The sequence below is a fragment of the Zeus faber genome (assembly GCF_960531495.2).
Source record: "Zeus faber genome assembly, chromosome: 10".
NCBI classification, from domain to species: domain Eukaryota; kingdom Metazoa; phylum Chordata; class Actinopteri; order Zeiformes; family Zeidae; genus Zeus; species Zeus faber.
The window spans coordinates 24327306-24341967 of NC_137199.1; the positions used below are offsets into that span (position 1 = coordinate 24327306).

General features: G+C 43.3%; 1 protein-coding gene across 1 annotated transcript in view; it reads left to right on the forward strand.

Annotated features, from left to right (window-relative positions):
* The window catches only part of atp11c (ATPase phospholipid transporting 11C (ATP11C blood group)), a gene marked incomplete at both ends in the record, with an annotated part of 45637 nt that overhangs the window by 15189 nt on the left and 15786 nt on the right, over positions 1–14662 (forward strand). The window contains 2 exons of the mRNA XM_080008556.1: positions 4833–4952; positions 8039–8128. Coding sequence (XP_079864682.1) covers positions 4833–4952; positions 8039–8128 — 210 coding nt within the window. The remainder of the gene's footprint in view (positions 1–4832; positions 4953–8038; positions 8129–14662) is intronic.

Genomic DNA, 14662 nt, shown 5'->3' on the forward strand with positions numbered 1-14662 from the left:
ACAATAACTCTAGTGAGCCACAGCTTCCAGCAACTTAGACTGACTACTTATGCTGAGCTGCCGCTGACAGGTTGCCATTTTGAGATGGACGAGCAGGAAGGCAGTTGCTTCACCTTATGGCCTATAACTACTCGGGCTGTCACTTTAAATTTTAACTATCAGTCAAATATTCAAACTCTAATGTTCGGTTGGAATTCAAAATGGGAATGCACCAGACTGTTTAGTGTAGTGTGCATTGTATTCCAGTAGGTGGTGTTGACCTATTGTGTGAACTATGGCACATGCCCCACCAGTAACCTAGGCTCTTTAACATTAACATTACATTAACAACACATTAACACGTACATTAACATGGAGGACACTATCAAGTAGTTGCAAAATATAGTGTATATCACATTGTCTAGTGGCAAAATGATTTTTGAAAAGTTTTTTCAGGCTGTAAAAAGCAACTGCCCATTCCACAGTGAAAAATCTGAAAACCCATATTGAATAATTGGTTGAATAATTTTTTTCCACTCGAATATCCAGAGTGTTAACAGTAGCTCTACGCTATTACCCACATAGAGAATGCAAGAATCTCTGAATATGCAATTCGTAAATTCCATCATGCTCTTATGCCATCTTGCCTCTAACACCTTCCCCGAGGTAACCTAGACAAGTAACTGTGTGTGCTTCATTATGCAATGGCAAGAGGCATCATGATTGGAACACAACCCTGCATGTTTGAGCCTCAGTTCATCAGCTTGGTACTGACAACTAGCTAGCTAAACCATGTAATTAGATAGCAATTTTTATCGCCAAAGGGGCTCCAAAAACAATAAAACTAAGTCAATATTTAATATGGCTTTTGGTATGGGTCTATGTATATGTACTATGTATTAGGGATGTTCTCCCAAGCAGTTACATCTTGATATCGGTTAGATAAATATTTGTGCAATGATCCCTAGTCTAAAAAATGCATATTGTACCAAGATTCAAGAGGCTATTTGTCACATACATATACATACGGTCATACCACTAAAAGATACTAAAGTGTAACATTGGATAATTGACTAACCCTCGATTAAAGGTACTTTTATTTCTTTATTTATTTTCTTGACTTTGGCCTAAAGACTGACTGTTCTTTCATAGATGATTTCAGCTGACAGCATTGTGTTTGGGACAAGGTGCCAGTGGTCAGTGAGTGGTGAGATGGTGTGACAGGACACAATGCCACCAGACCAAAGTCATCATCCAGAGATTGGCACTGGCTGAATGCATCTTTATTCGGCCACTGCTCTCAATGGAAAGTATTTTCATCCTGCCTTAGTCCGGCCTCATTTTACAACGTGTTCATAATTTAGTGAGTAATTTAACGTAAAGTTTCGAGCTCAGTCATTTCTCTAATGCACTGTTTATTCCTGAGTGAGCTGCATTTCAGCTCAATTGAGCATAGGATTTTTGCTTTATTGATCTCCATCTACCCGGTGTAGCTAATGCATCGTTTTCCAGCACAGATCTACGGTTAAGCATTGCTGTAGTGGCACTTAAATGCAGGCCAATTTTGCTTTGCCATTTAACATCATTGGCTTCAAGCTGTATTGACGAACCTTTGACAATGAGTCAAAGATAATGCAATCAGCTATCCTTCTTCTTACCTTGCCTTTTGTATTTCCTGGCCTTGATCATTGTATTTGGAGATGAGCATTGCAATCATGTCGCATTCGCAATTGAACTGTGTTCCTTTGGACTGATCATCATTATATTTTACAGTGAATTCTGCTTTCCATTTATAGCACTTCACTAGTGCTGTTCTTATCTATAGTACTCTCAAGGCAAGTACTATTTCATCTTTTAAAACAGAAGTTCATTTAAGCATTCTTTATTGTACAGAGAAAGATTACATGGTACTGTGGGACACTTTTACTGTACTGGACTAGATTTCCTAGATGGTCAAAGGTTTTGTAGTTTATGTGTATGTGTGTAAATGTGTATTCATCCATATGAAGGTCCGCAGCCTTGCACCTTGTTGCTGCTTTGCTATGATATAGCTCCTGTAATTAAGAGAGAGGGCACAGATGAAGTATTGGTGTAAATTCTTCAATTGATATAGTGATCTAGCCTCTCTCTCTCTCTCTCTCTCTCTCTCTCTCTCTCTCTCTCTCTCTCTCTCTCTCTCTCTCTCTCTCTCTCTCTCTCTCTCTCTCTCTCTCTCTCTCTCTCTCTCTCTCTCTCTCTCTCTCTCTCTCTCTCTCTCTCTCTCTCTCTCTCTCTCTCTCTCTCTCTCTCTCTCTCTCTCTAAAGTTGAAGCAACAGCTGCGGCACATCCTTTGACTCAAGGCTAATTTGCTTTGTAAATTGTTCCTTATTTGCACATGCAAGTTGGCTTTGTGTTCGAGTATTTTTTTTTCTTTTTCGCTTGTTTGCTATATTTTTTTCTCCGATGTTCTAGCAGGTATGCGGGACATATTATCTAGTCTGAAAACCCAGCTTCTGAATGTGTAGTTTATATTGTTAAACTGCACCTTAAGAGGGTACCTGCCAAAGTAACATCATATTCAAGAAGACTAACAAAGGGAATCCCTGGTACTAGGTTTATGTTGTGGTACCCACTTCCTGTTTCATGGAGGTGTTGGTGTCCTTGAATGCTGTTGTATTCCCCTGGCAGGTGGGTCTATACGGACAGTGCTGCTGAAGTGTTAGTGTATGTCGAGTGGGTAGAGGATGGCCGGTTTGACAGCCACACTGAGGTGTGAACACCGGCACTCATGCATGACAGAGCATTATGTAAGCTAAGCTGCCTGTTGGCTCCCTTTCCTCAGTCTGGTTTGGAGAGAAGGCAGGAAACACTCTAATTTCAGCTCAGGAATTTGTTCAGTCAGCTGTTAATTAGAAGCAAATGATTGCGTAAGTCACAGTTATGTAGGCTATGCCTATGTTAATGAGACTCCCAAGTGTCTGAGGCCCTTCTTTGATCTAACCGTTGTCGGAAGGCTGTGTGTCCAGGTGGCCTTGATTCACACCTTTCCTGCTACTGATCCAAGTTCACCTGTCTATGGAGTCCTCACACGGATTGGGTTCTCTATACAAATGTTGCTGACTTGGTTATCAGATATAGCAGATTCTCAGCCTGCAGAGCCTTAATAATTTACTGGCTCAATAATAGTTGCACGACTTGTTCTTTGCTCAAGCACACCATTGCATTTAGGAGCGTGGCAGTGGGAGACTCACTTTAGTGGAGTGATTCGTAGAGGAGAGACAAGCTGAAAGGATGTAGCATACATCAATACAAAAGACGGTAGGGTGTTGTACCTTTTCACATGTCTCAGCTATATACTGTTTGTATTCTTCTGAGATGAAGGAGGTGGCGGAAGGGGAAGTCAGCAGCAGCTGAGGCACATCAGAGAGATTGGCTTTGTTGCTTTCATGATGACGGGCCCTGCCCTGCCGCAGTCCAGCCAAAACACACAGATCCCTTGTGTGTGGGTTGAAATCAGGAAGGAAACCAAAAGGCCTCTGAAGGGAAAGCGTGAACCTTGTGTTCTCAGAGAGAGGTGTGTGTGTGTGTGTGCATGTGTGCATGTGTGCGTGCGCGCATCAAGAAAGGGAATCTGTTGGTTTCTCCGGTGCCCTAGTTATCACCTGAAAGGTTACTCGCTGACACAGAGGCCACTACAGCACTGCAACCACACCACGTGAAGACGAGCAAAGGATTACACACACAAACACACGACAAGTTCTTTTTGCACGTGCATTTGCATCCAGGCACCGAGTTCACTAAAATTCACCTCAAAGCGTGCTCTTCAAGTGATTCCCTGAGGAATCTTTACTGGGCTCCTTCACTGTGCTTCCAAACCCTTCTCACATTTTATGGTCTCTCAACTACAGTTTTGTACTTGAGAATGAAGCAAGGAGAGTTCCCAGGAAAGTCAACTTGTAAAATATAATGTTGCTCCTCCTCTGCTTGCCCTGCGATTCACCCTGCTTGCCTTTTAAGGGAGTGGAATGCCCAGGCCACCTTGTGTCGAGTGGAAACCCACCGTGTCCCTGGCATCCACCCAGGTTTTTCCACTGTTTGAAGCGTTGGGTTAGACCTTTGTGTGTGCCTGTACTTCTGTGCACATGCCTTCATTCCATCTGAATCAAAGCTAGATAACTGGCCCCATAAATCTTCACGCAGCGGTGTCCTCCCTGGCAGTGCACATTTATTTCAGGCTAATCATCGACTGTCCACCTCAGAGAGAAGAAGGGAAAGTTATTACCGGGCCCTCATGCTTACCACTCTGGCCCCCCTGTCATACTGTACTTGTCTTTGTCCCCTCCAGAAAACGTTGGCCCACATTGAACACTTTTCCAGTGGAGCAATGAAGCTTTGAAGTCTTATTAATTTTCTCCACCCGTGTGAACGCTCTTAACTGCTCTTGACACACACACAACTGGCCCTCCCCCTCCCGTGGCAGAATTGAAGCCTCATTAAAGATATTTTTTCCAGGACTCTGAAATCCTTCATGATCAGTTTGCTGTACCTTAAATGTAAAGAATGTCTCTATTGTTTTTATTGATTTTATCCAGCATGCTCCTTTATGCATCAGATTGTGGGTCGGGTAGGGTGGGTAGATTGAAGTAATGCTGCATTTTTTATTTTTATTTTTTTTGCTTGTGAAGCACTTTTTCACCTATTGCAATTTATTCTGCTGGTTCATGATAATGAATCTCTACTCTTAAGATGAAAAAGTTCTCTAATGTAAGAACAAATATATCTAATTACATCTCTCTCTCTCTCTCTCTCTCTCTCTCTCTCTCTCTCTCTCTCTCTCTCTCTCTCTCTCTCTCTCTCTCTCTTTTTCACCCAGCTTGGAGGCGATGAGATGAGAGTAGACAGCAGGACAATCTATGTTGGTCATCGGCCATGTCCGGCCACTGAGGCCTTCATTCCACCTAAGTTCTGTACCAACAGGATTGTGTCATCCAAGGTAAGAAAATGCCCCCACACACACACACACACACACAGGACTTCCTATCACAATTCATGGCCGGGGATGGGTACCGAGACCCGGTATTAATCGGGCCCCAGGGCTAACTTATTAAAGACCGTCCTACTGATAAACTCAGACATTCCAGATTCTGTTAACTGTATTGGAGAAATTGAGAAAATTGATTTTCTATTTATTAAGGCTATATAAACCTTATCTTGCACCTTTTAGGGAATGGGCTAAATAAATGTTTACAAAGATAAGATCTCCAGACTGGTTCTCCGGGGCTAGGATATCGTCTTGACAAGGTAAAACGCTATTCAGGGAATAGGCGAAATAATTGTTCCTAAAGAGTAAAACAACAAATTATACGAGAAAATAAGGCAGTGTTAATTGTGTTCTTAATTGGTTTTATTTTTTTTATCTTAAAAAGTAAAATAAAATAACCAATAAGAGGAGCATTAAAGTACCTGATTGATAAGCAGTATCGGTAAGAGTAGTAGTACCGTTAAAATCCTAAAAAACCCATCCCTATTCATGGCATTTACACAGTTTTGAAGTCAAGATATCCATATCAACTGTTTCCTGCCCGACACCAAAACACTAATTTCGTAAGCACGTTGAGCTTCATGGGCCTGTCCCTGTTTCTCAACTCCCCAGTTTAGACCTGTCAGTTCTCCTCTATCCCCTCGTCGCATTCGGACCATCTTCAAATTGAACCCTTCTGTTGTTTTGAGCCCTCTCTTTCTCTGACCTTGTTTCTTTTGTCGACATATTTGTGTTCTCTCCGAAAGAAGTCCACTATCTCTGTCTGTCAGAAGAGTGTTGAAATACGCGACTGCTATTAATAAGCTGTAGGGCTTGGTGATTCAATCTTTCCCCCCTGGCTCCAACAGTCCCCTTATTCTCCTAAATCTGTCCCAGAAGCCCCCTGTCAGCAGAGAGTTGTGAGCAGGAGCCCTGTGATGGAGGATATGGATGTGAGGGTTGAAGGTGATGGGATGGGTAACTGTGAGGAGAGGAAGGGAGCAGGATTTATCGTGGTGCAAAGGGTCCCGGTAAGGATGGTTGAATCAATTTGCTTCCTCCAGTGTGTCGGTGTAAACAGTCTTTAATTATCCCGGCCGTGGTGTTTATGCTCCTCATGCTTCTGCCTTCCATCACCCTCCTGCTCTCACGCGCTCCAGCAACCAATCTCCTCCTCTGCTCACTGCCGCACCATCATATCACACAGGCGCACAAGCGCACCCTCCACCAACCATTTCTCATTACTCCCCCTCTCCCTTCTTTGTTTCGAAATGAGATGGCCCTTTCTGCTATTATTGCATTTCCACCGTGCCTCGTTAGGTGAAGACGTCCCCTCGTGTGTTTGTGTGTGTGCGTGTGTGTCTTGAGTGTTACTCAGTGTGCCTGTTTGTTTTTGTTGGGTCTTCCCTCTAGGGCATTGTTCAGCCGTCTCCCATGGATTTGGCAGATAAAAGTGTCGCCACAGTTACTAGAGTATCGGCAGACATGGCCACTTAAAAAGGATGACAGGGAAAAAAAAAAACAGAAACAGATCTGCTGCCAACTTGATAAGGTAATCGGCTCTCCATTCAGGGCTAGCCGAATTAGGGAGATAAGTCGCTAATCCGAATCAATGGAATACCTGCGGATCCCCAAGGGCTGGAGCCCTGGGCCCCGGACAGATCAGATAGGCAGTGAGCTATTGAAGTTGTCTCCCATTCTCAACACCCCACCTCCAGTCCCAGCTCAGGAAGAATACCCACATGCAAGTTGTGGTGGATATTGAATGTAGATAATCCACCTTCCCCTGCACTTTCTTCCTCTAACCTTTTTTACCTTGAAATGAGGCGGGGAAAACCCTGTGTTGGTCACCATGATATGCAGGATGTGCAATCAGCACTTTTTTTCTTCTTCTTTTTTTTTTTCTCCGTTCTGAAAGAATTTAGTTGTGGAACAAGGGGGTGGGGGAAGTATGAGCTGTGTTCAAGGTTGGAGTTGGGAGGGGATTTCTAGCTCAAGGTTGAGTTAAGGTTAGTTCCATTTTACCTCTGCGGTATTTGGAAATGACGCATCCAGGTTTTGGGCTGATATACCAAATAATCTATACTCTACCCTCATGACAGTGTTGTGTATGAAATCTGTTATTGTCAAGAAAATGTGTATTGCAAATCCACCTTCCCATCACACTTTCTTCCTCTAACCTTTTCTACCTTGAAATGAGGTGGGGAAAATCTTGTGTTAGACATGGGGCTGAATTCAAACCGACATTGCAATTTAACAGAGCGCAGTTTTCAAATCGCAAAGGCTGCGATTATTAAAAATAAAAATAGAAAGTGTTCTACTTATGTCACACAATCTAATCAATAGGACTGTCCAGGGCTGGCTCTTCCTATCGGCAAGATAGGCCTAAATAGCCTACCCCCCGGCCAATAGAGATTGTTTTAAGCGAACCCCAGCGTGGCATGTGCTGCTGGCAGGGCCCAGAACACCTGTAGAGTCCGAACTGAGGCTCTTCCAGAACACTGCGCCTGTTTGTATTTTTTTTTACCTTTTTTTACTTTAATGGGCATAAAGCTGTCCCTTAGCACACGGAGCAGCACTCCATGTATGTGGACGTTAACGAGCAACATTTTTATAAAAAAAAATACATCTCTGCTGAAACACTTCATATTTTTCTCATGATCATTTTCCGATTTGAACAATTACAAAGCTTGAAGTTAAATGAATGAATCTTCTACTGTGATTGAAGGTTTTTCTTTTAACAATTCAATAGTTAAATAAAGATCTGTTATTCATATCAATCCAATCCATGTTTTGTTCCCAATCACGCTGGAACCATGACACACCACTTTTCCCACGTGTTTGTGACGTCGAACGTGACGTCCCAGAAAAAAACACCATTTCTCCTGGCAATGGAAAAGGTGTCAATCGCCTATTTTAGCAGGTTTACCCGCATTAAAAAAAAAAACCTGGGTAAACCCATCATTTTGGTGTGAAAACGATATTTGATATGCAGAGTGTGCCATCAACACACTTTTTCTTTTGCACTTAATTTGTATACTTTTCTTCTCTCCCAACAGTACACAGTGTGGAACTTTCTGCCAAAGAACCTGTTTGAACAGTTTAGAAGAATAGCAAATTTCTACTTCCTCATCATCTTCCTGGTGCAGGTAAGGGCCGGTGTGTGTGAGTGAAGAGGACGTGTGAAGTTAGGGACTTTTAGGTGCCCCGGCCTGAAAGGGGCCTAGTTGTGGAACTCAGTTTGTTCCGAGTTTATTTGAGTGGTATTTGGTCATGGGAAGTACGTGAAAGATGTACTTTACAAGCAGATCTGCATTTGTACGGTGGCAGGTGTGAAATTACCATCTATTTCCCCTCGAGTCATGTGCATTTCTACACATGGGACATTTGTGTGCAAAATTCCCAGTCATGCTTACACATTGGTACTTCAATGCTTTTCTTTAACTAAATCAAAACCTCTATTCTTACTGTAAAACCTTTCTGTTGAATTTCAGTCGCTAAAACAATTTAGAAAACGAGGCTTAATTATCTGGCACTGATAATCTAAATGAATTGAATGAAACGATGCAGTAAGAACATTTTGAAATAGAGTTGCATTGGAATGAGTGAGAATATTTCACCTCTAAAACTTTACCTGATTTGTTTTGCTTCATTGCTTCACTTTATTTATGAGGCCAGCCCTCTCTAATACCCTTTTCCCACTGAACCAAAAACCTGGTAAGACCCACTAACATCCGACATTTGTCATCAGTGGGAAAGGAAAAACCCGCGTTTCAGTTCCAGGTCAAAAGACCCTGCAAGAGACACGGTGTGGGGTGGGTGTGGTTTGAGCAGCCACACATGACCTGGATCTAGGTGATTGGGTCAGAGTGGCTACATACCTGTTGCTCGTTGGTTGGTCTAACGATCAACAGGTTCAAACCCCCATCCCCACACGCACTCAGGATAGGAGCCCTGTCATGACATGTTCCATCTGCTCCTGGCTAAATCCAACTGGCCCACTCTCTACAATAAACTGGTGTCTACAACCCCATCTTCTGTGTCTCTGGCCCGGAGGTCCCTGAACACGCCACTTGTGTGGCGCGTGGTAGGCAAACCTGCCACACACGGCTTTTAATCGGCTCCACCTCCCATCGGCTCTGATGTAAACAGGGCATCCGGGTCGACCTTCTTATTTTGGTCCCCTTTACCTGCCAACGCGAGTTGGAGTTCCGGACGCTGCCATTTAAATAGACAGGAATATCCGTGTATCATTCCATCATTTCATATTTGATTTTCCAAAATCAGAACTTATTGACCTTTTTTCCCGCATGGTGGACCATGAAATGTTGTAAGTGTGGGGATCACTCCGTGGGCAGCACAACAGAGAACCCCCATGTTCCTCGCCGGGCACCGAGCCCCTCCCCTCCGCTGAAGGACTGGTGCAGCATGGATACTCCACACTACTTCTACAGTAGTGTTGAGTCCTTCACGAAAGATCTGATTTTTTTGAACGGCTAAAATTTCTTTTTTTCTCTAAGTTTTACAGTCTCCTCTACTGTTTTATTCCTTATCACTTACAGAAAAAAGAACATCATTTCTACTGGCAATGGGAATAACCAGAGTAAACCCGGTGTAAAAATGGTGTACACATCCTGTATGCGCGCATCTTGACAAATACAAATGTTTAGTCTTTATGAATTTATTGAACCTGTTTTTAAGAGTCAATAATTTATTCATCAAGTAGCCTGTCAAGATGGAGATACTTTGCGGACTGCCAACTAAATAGTGCTCTGCTCTCCACTCCCAACATCTCTTCTTCCTCTATTCCTGTCTTCTGGGATGTTGCTGGGGAGAGGAGCATGACGGGCCCGCATCTGTCCTTGCTTTTCCACCCCCTCCTTAATCTCTCCCCTCTAGTTTTCTCTGACCCGCAGGGATGACATTTAAGATAAACAGTGCAGTGTCCAGTGTAAACAGGTGCTGGTGTTGATCCCTCTGAGGAGCAATGTGCAGTCACTGCTACCAGTCACACTGAATGGGCTCACTGAGTGACAGCCCAGTACTGTACTAAATCAGGCACTGAAAGATACAGTTACCAAGTATTTTGGTAGTCCTTAAGTCATTAGTGGATTGATCACTTCAGAATTTTTGGTATTTTCCCACTTCCCTTGTTACCGTTAGAATAGACTTGTCTTATTATCCGTGTATGTTTTGTTTTATATATCCTTTAATGCCAGTACAGTATGTCTATGCTAGGCTTGGGCCGATTTACGATTCAAACGTCACGATCGAATCGACTCCATTGATGGAGAGAGAGAGAGAGAGAGAGAGAGAGACTTTTTACTTAAGTTAAAGTACAATAACCCTGACACAAAATGACTAGTGAAAGGGAAATCACCACATTAATGTCTCTTAAGTAAAAAGTACTTTCTCTTCAGTGTCTCTTCATGTAAAATGAGTTGTCATATTCAGTGTCCTGATATCACAGAGCCTAAAACACAGCATAAAGTGCCTACTCTCCATTTTTTCTGCAAATGAGTACAAAATAAAATGGTAAAACATGAATCTGTTTGGTTATTGTTTGGTGTATTATATTGATGTATGCGTATTTGTTTGTTTCGGTCCTGTAAAGTGTGTGTGTGTGTGTGTGAGCATGTGAGTCAGTGGGTGTCCTGTGTTTGCTGACAGTGTTTACCCAAGCTTCCATGTGGTTGGCATTTCTCCACTAATCCATGGGGGAAGGAGAGAGGGAGTGGGGGTTAGATACATTTCCCCTGGAAGGCTTCATTCTGGACCCCCCCCAACAATTTTCCCTTCCTGTCCTCGTGTATTTCCCTTTCTCGCTGGGTTTTTCACTTACTCTCTCCCCCACTTATCTTTTCTTTCTCACTCCTTCACTTTGTTTTGCATCTCTTTCCCTGCCTTCCATCTCTCTGCAGCGCTGCACCGCTGACGTCAGCAGCCAGGAAGCCCTCTGTTCTTCTCAGGGCTACAAATAGACACAGGCTGATAAAAAAGCACCACTCTCTCCTATAAATAGCCCCTGCACTGCCTTTGCTGGGCCCTGATCAAATGGGAGCAGAGCAGGGGTGAGGGAGAAAGTCGGGGTGGGAGTGAGTGTGAGACATTATTGGGAAAGGTGGAAAAGAGAGGCCTGTAACGCTGCCCTCGGACCCCGGGGACCCACTGTCCGTTGCTCACTCTGATAATAATCATAATTCCTGGCTCGGATGTATGGGCTCTGCACCGCTCAGCCTGATATCACAGCACATCTGTGGCACAGTTGTATCCTTTTCTGTTTTTTTTCTCTCTCTGTCTCTCTCTCTCTCTCTCTCTCTCTCTCTCTCTCTCTCTCTCTCTCTCTCTATATATATATATATATATATATATATATATATATATATATATATATATATATATATATATATATATATATATATATATATATATTTTTTTTACTATATTTTTTTTGTGTTGGTTTGTATTTGGTGCAGAGGAGGTGAGGTCTCATAAGGACACTGGTAGAAGTAGGGCTTTTCTGAAATAAAAATGGGGGCTATTCTGAAAGGATGTAGTTGTGAAACAGGAAGAAAAAAAAAAGTATGAGCAGTGTTCAGGGTTGGGGAGGTGATTGGTAGCTAAAGGTTGAGTGTAGGTTAGTTTCGTTTTACTTCTGCGGTATTTGGAAAAGACGCATCTCAGGTTTTGGGCTGATATACCAAATGCTCTGTACCACACGTACCAAACGCTCTGTCTGCTCTCACGACAGTGTTGTGTATGAAATCTGTTATTGTCAAGAAAATGTCTATTGCAAAAATACTTTGTTGTGCCCACCACAAAAAGGCCTTTGAAGAAAAGTGACATAATTAAGACCAAGGGATTGTGAAAAGTGGCTTTCTGGTTATGAGATACAGCAGCACCATCATTTTTCTATTTGCTATTAGTTTAAAATGTTTGCGTAAGGCCCACTCAACAGTGAAGCCTCGCCGCTCTGCATTGCCGTTCCCCCGGCTGTGCTCTGCGGTCAGGGATCTGTATCGCAGGGACATACTGTGCCCCGTACTTGCCGGCAGTCACTCTCCATATTTCTGTAATCGGCCAGCGTGTGATCCAGCAGTGGTACCTACAGATGGTGGGGGCGGGCTGTTAGCTACTTATGAGATCCAAAGGCGTTCCAACACAATAATCTGACCTTCATCACCCCCGTTGTCGAGCTGGACATTTTAATCCGGGCCTAGGTACAAGCAGGGACCCAAGACAGCTTTAACTTCACTTTACCTTGGGAGGCACTCAATAATCCAAAGACTACACAGCCCATGGGGAAAGTGCCCGGTGTAATGACTTTTTAACACAGCCCCATCTCAAATCCCTGTGTACACTCACTCTCCTATTGAAACATTAATTTGCCTCACCTTTCGCTCCCTACACTTGGGGCTGCTGCAGCGAAGCTATTATTTCATCTCTGTCCTGACAGGAATAGCCTGCTCCTACAGATATAATGCAGCCTTTACTTTTCCCCTTTCCCCTGATTCTGCAGTCCTCCTAATGGTTCAGTGTGCACTAGTCCATCCCTGCCTTGTAATTGATTTATCCTTCGTTAATTGTAATCACAGCAAAGCTTGGATAGCTGTGTGTGTGTGTGTGTGTGTGTGTGTGTGTGTGTGTGTGTGTGTGTGTGTGTGTGTGTGTGTGTGTGTGTGTGTGTGTGTGTGTGTGTGTGTGTGTGTGTGTGTGTGTGTGTGTGTGTGTGTGTGTTGGTAGGTGCATGTAGATTGCCAAGAAAGTAACGTCTGTGTCTCATTCTCAGTCAAGTCACAGGTGAGGGGAAAGCACCAGAGACTGTTTCGCAACACGTCCCCTGCTCTTGCTTGAGTTGATGTCTATCTGACAGCTTGTAAGACTGCCGGCCAGAATACAAACAAGTCTGCTGCTGCGTGTCTGTAGCGTAGGGGTGCAGATACATGCTGTAGTATGCATTCTGTCTCTATGGGCAGCCAGGCTTTATGCTGATGAGCCAGAAAATGCCACCCTGACTCCTTGATGGTTTTACAATAAACAAAACTCATTCTTAAAGGGGACCTATTATGGTCCTTTTCAACAAGTTAATATAGGTCTCTGAGGTCCCCAAAACACGTTTTTGAAGTTTTTTGCTGAAAATACCAGATTATTCATTCTAGCAATTCTAACATGCATCTAATCCAGCGATTCCCAACCTATGGGCCGGGGGTATTGCAAGTGGGCCGCCAAATCATGGGCAAAACACATTGATTTTTATTGAAAAATGAATACAAAATGAATCATTCCAAAAATGTTTTTAAATGTAAAAAAATAATAATCATTCATGGTATTTTTTCTTTAAAACCTTCAAAAATGCATCATCACATATAGATAAGAACTTATGGTAGGGCGTACTACGTCCAAGCTGGACCATGATCAACGTGCACCTGTACATTTTTGGAACTTGAGGTGATAATCAAAATGGATGGTTGACTAGCATTAGGCACACTGAAAAGGAAAGAAGCCACTGGTACATCATCCAGAAGCGAACTCCCGGCAGGACATTGGACAGGTAGGACAGTCACGCCTGTCAAACAAAAAAGAACGGTTTGGAGAAAGTACAGCGCTGAATATTTATCTATATTTATATATCAAACAAAGCTCTGAAGCCATGTAAACTGCGCCGTCACCTCGAGACAAAACACCAACCTAACATGTCCGAGTTGCTTGAATTTTTCGATAATAAACTCAAGGAGTACCAGGGCAAGAAGAAAGTCATCGAAACGTCATGTATGGGCACTGAGAACACAAAGGCAGTCGGGTCGCCCGACTCATGGCCAAGCCTGGTAAGCCTCATACAGTCGGGGAGAATTTCATTCTTCCTGTCACAAAAGTGATCGTGGGGGTGATGTTTGGAGAGAAGGCGTGCAAGCCAATCAACCTCATCTCATTGTCTGTTAACTCAGTCAGACGCAGGATTGACGAGATGGCAGAGAATGTGTCAGAACAGCTGATAACGAGCGTATGAGAGTCGTTTTTATGCCCTCCAACGGGATGAATCAACAGACATCACAAATATGTTAAACCTGCTTGCCTATGTAAGGTATGAAAACAATGGAGAGATAAACGAAGAGTTCCTGTTTTGCAAATCTTTACTGACGCGTTAAACTGCTTTTGACATTCTGAACGCGTTTATAGTTCATTGATCGATCCAAATGTGTGGGAGTGAGCACTGATGGGGCCCGTGCAATGCTAGGCCACTGCAGTATACACAAAGCAGGACTGGCTGTAAAGAAAATGCTGCAGATCTAAAGACTGTTCTAGATGAGGCTGTCAGGGTCAACTTCATCAAAAACCGCCCACTGCAATCACTTTTATTTCCCGTTTTATGTGATGAGATAGGCAGTGACCATAAGCAGCTACTGTTACACACCGAAGTCCAGTGGCTCTCAAGGGGGAAGGTACTGATGCAACTTTTTGAATTGTGTGGTGAGGTGAAGGTGTTTTTTCTCGACACATAGTTTGAACTCACACTCACACATCGCTTCAGTGATTTTGAGTGGCTCGCTAAATTGGGATACCTGGCTGACATTTTCAGCCGCTTAAATGGACTCAACCTCAGTTTCCAGGGAAAAGGGGATGGTAGCTCAGGCGGTAGAGCTGGTGGTCTAGTGATCTAAAGGTTGCTGGTTCGATCCCAGGCT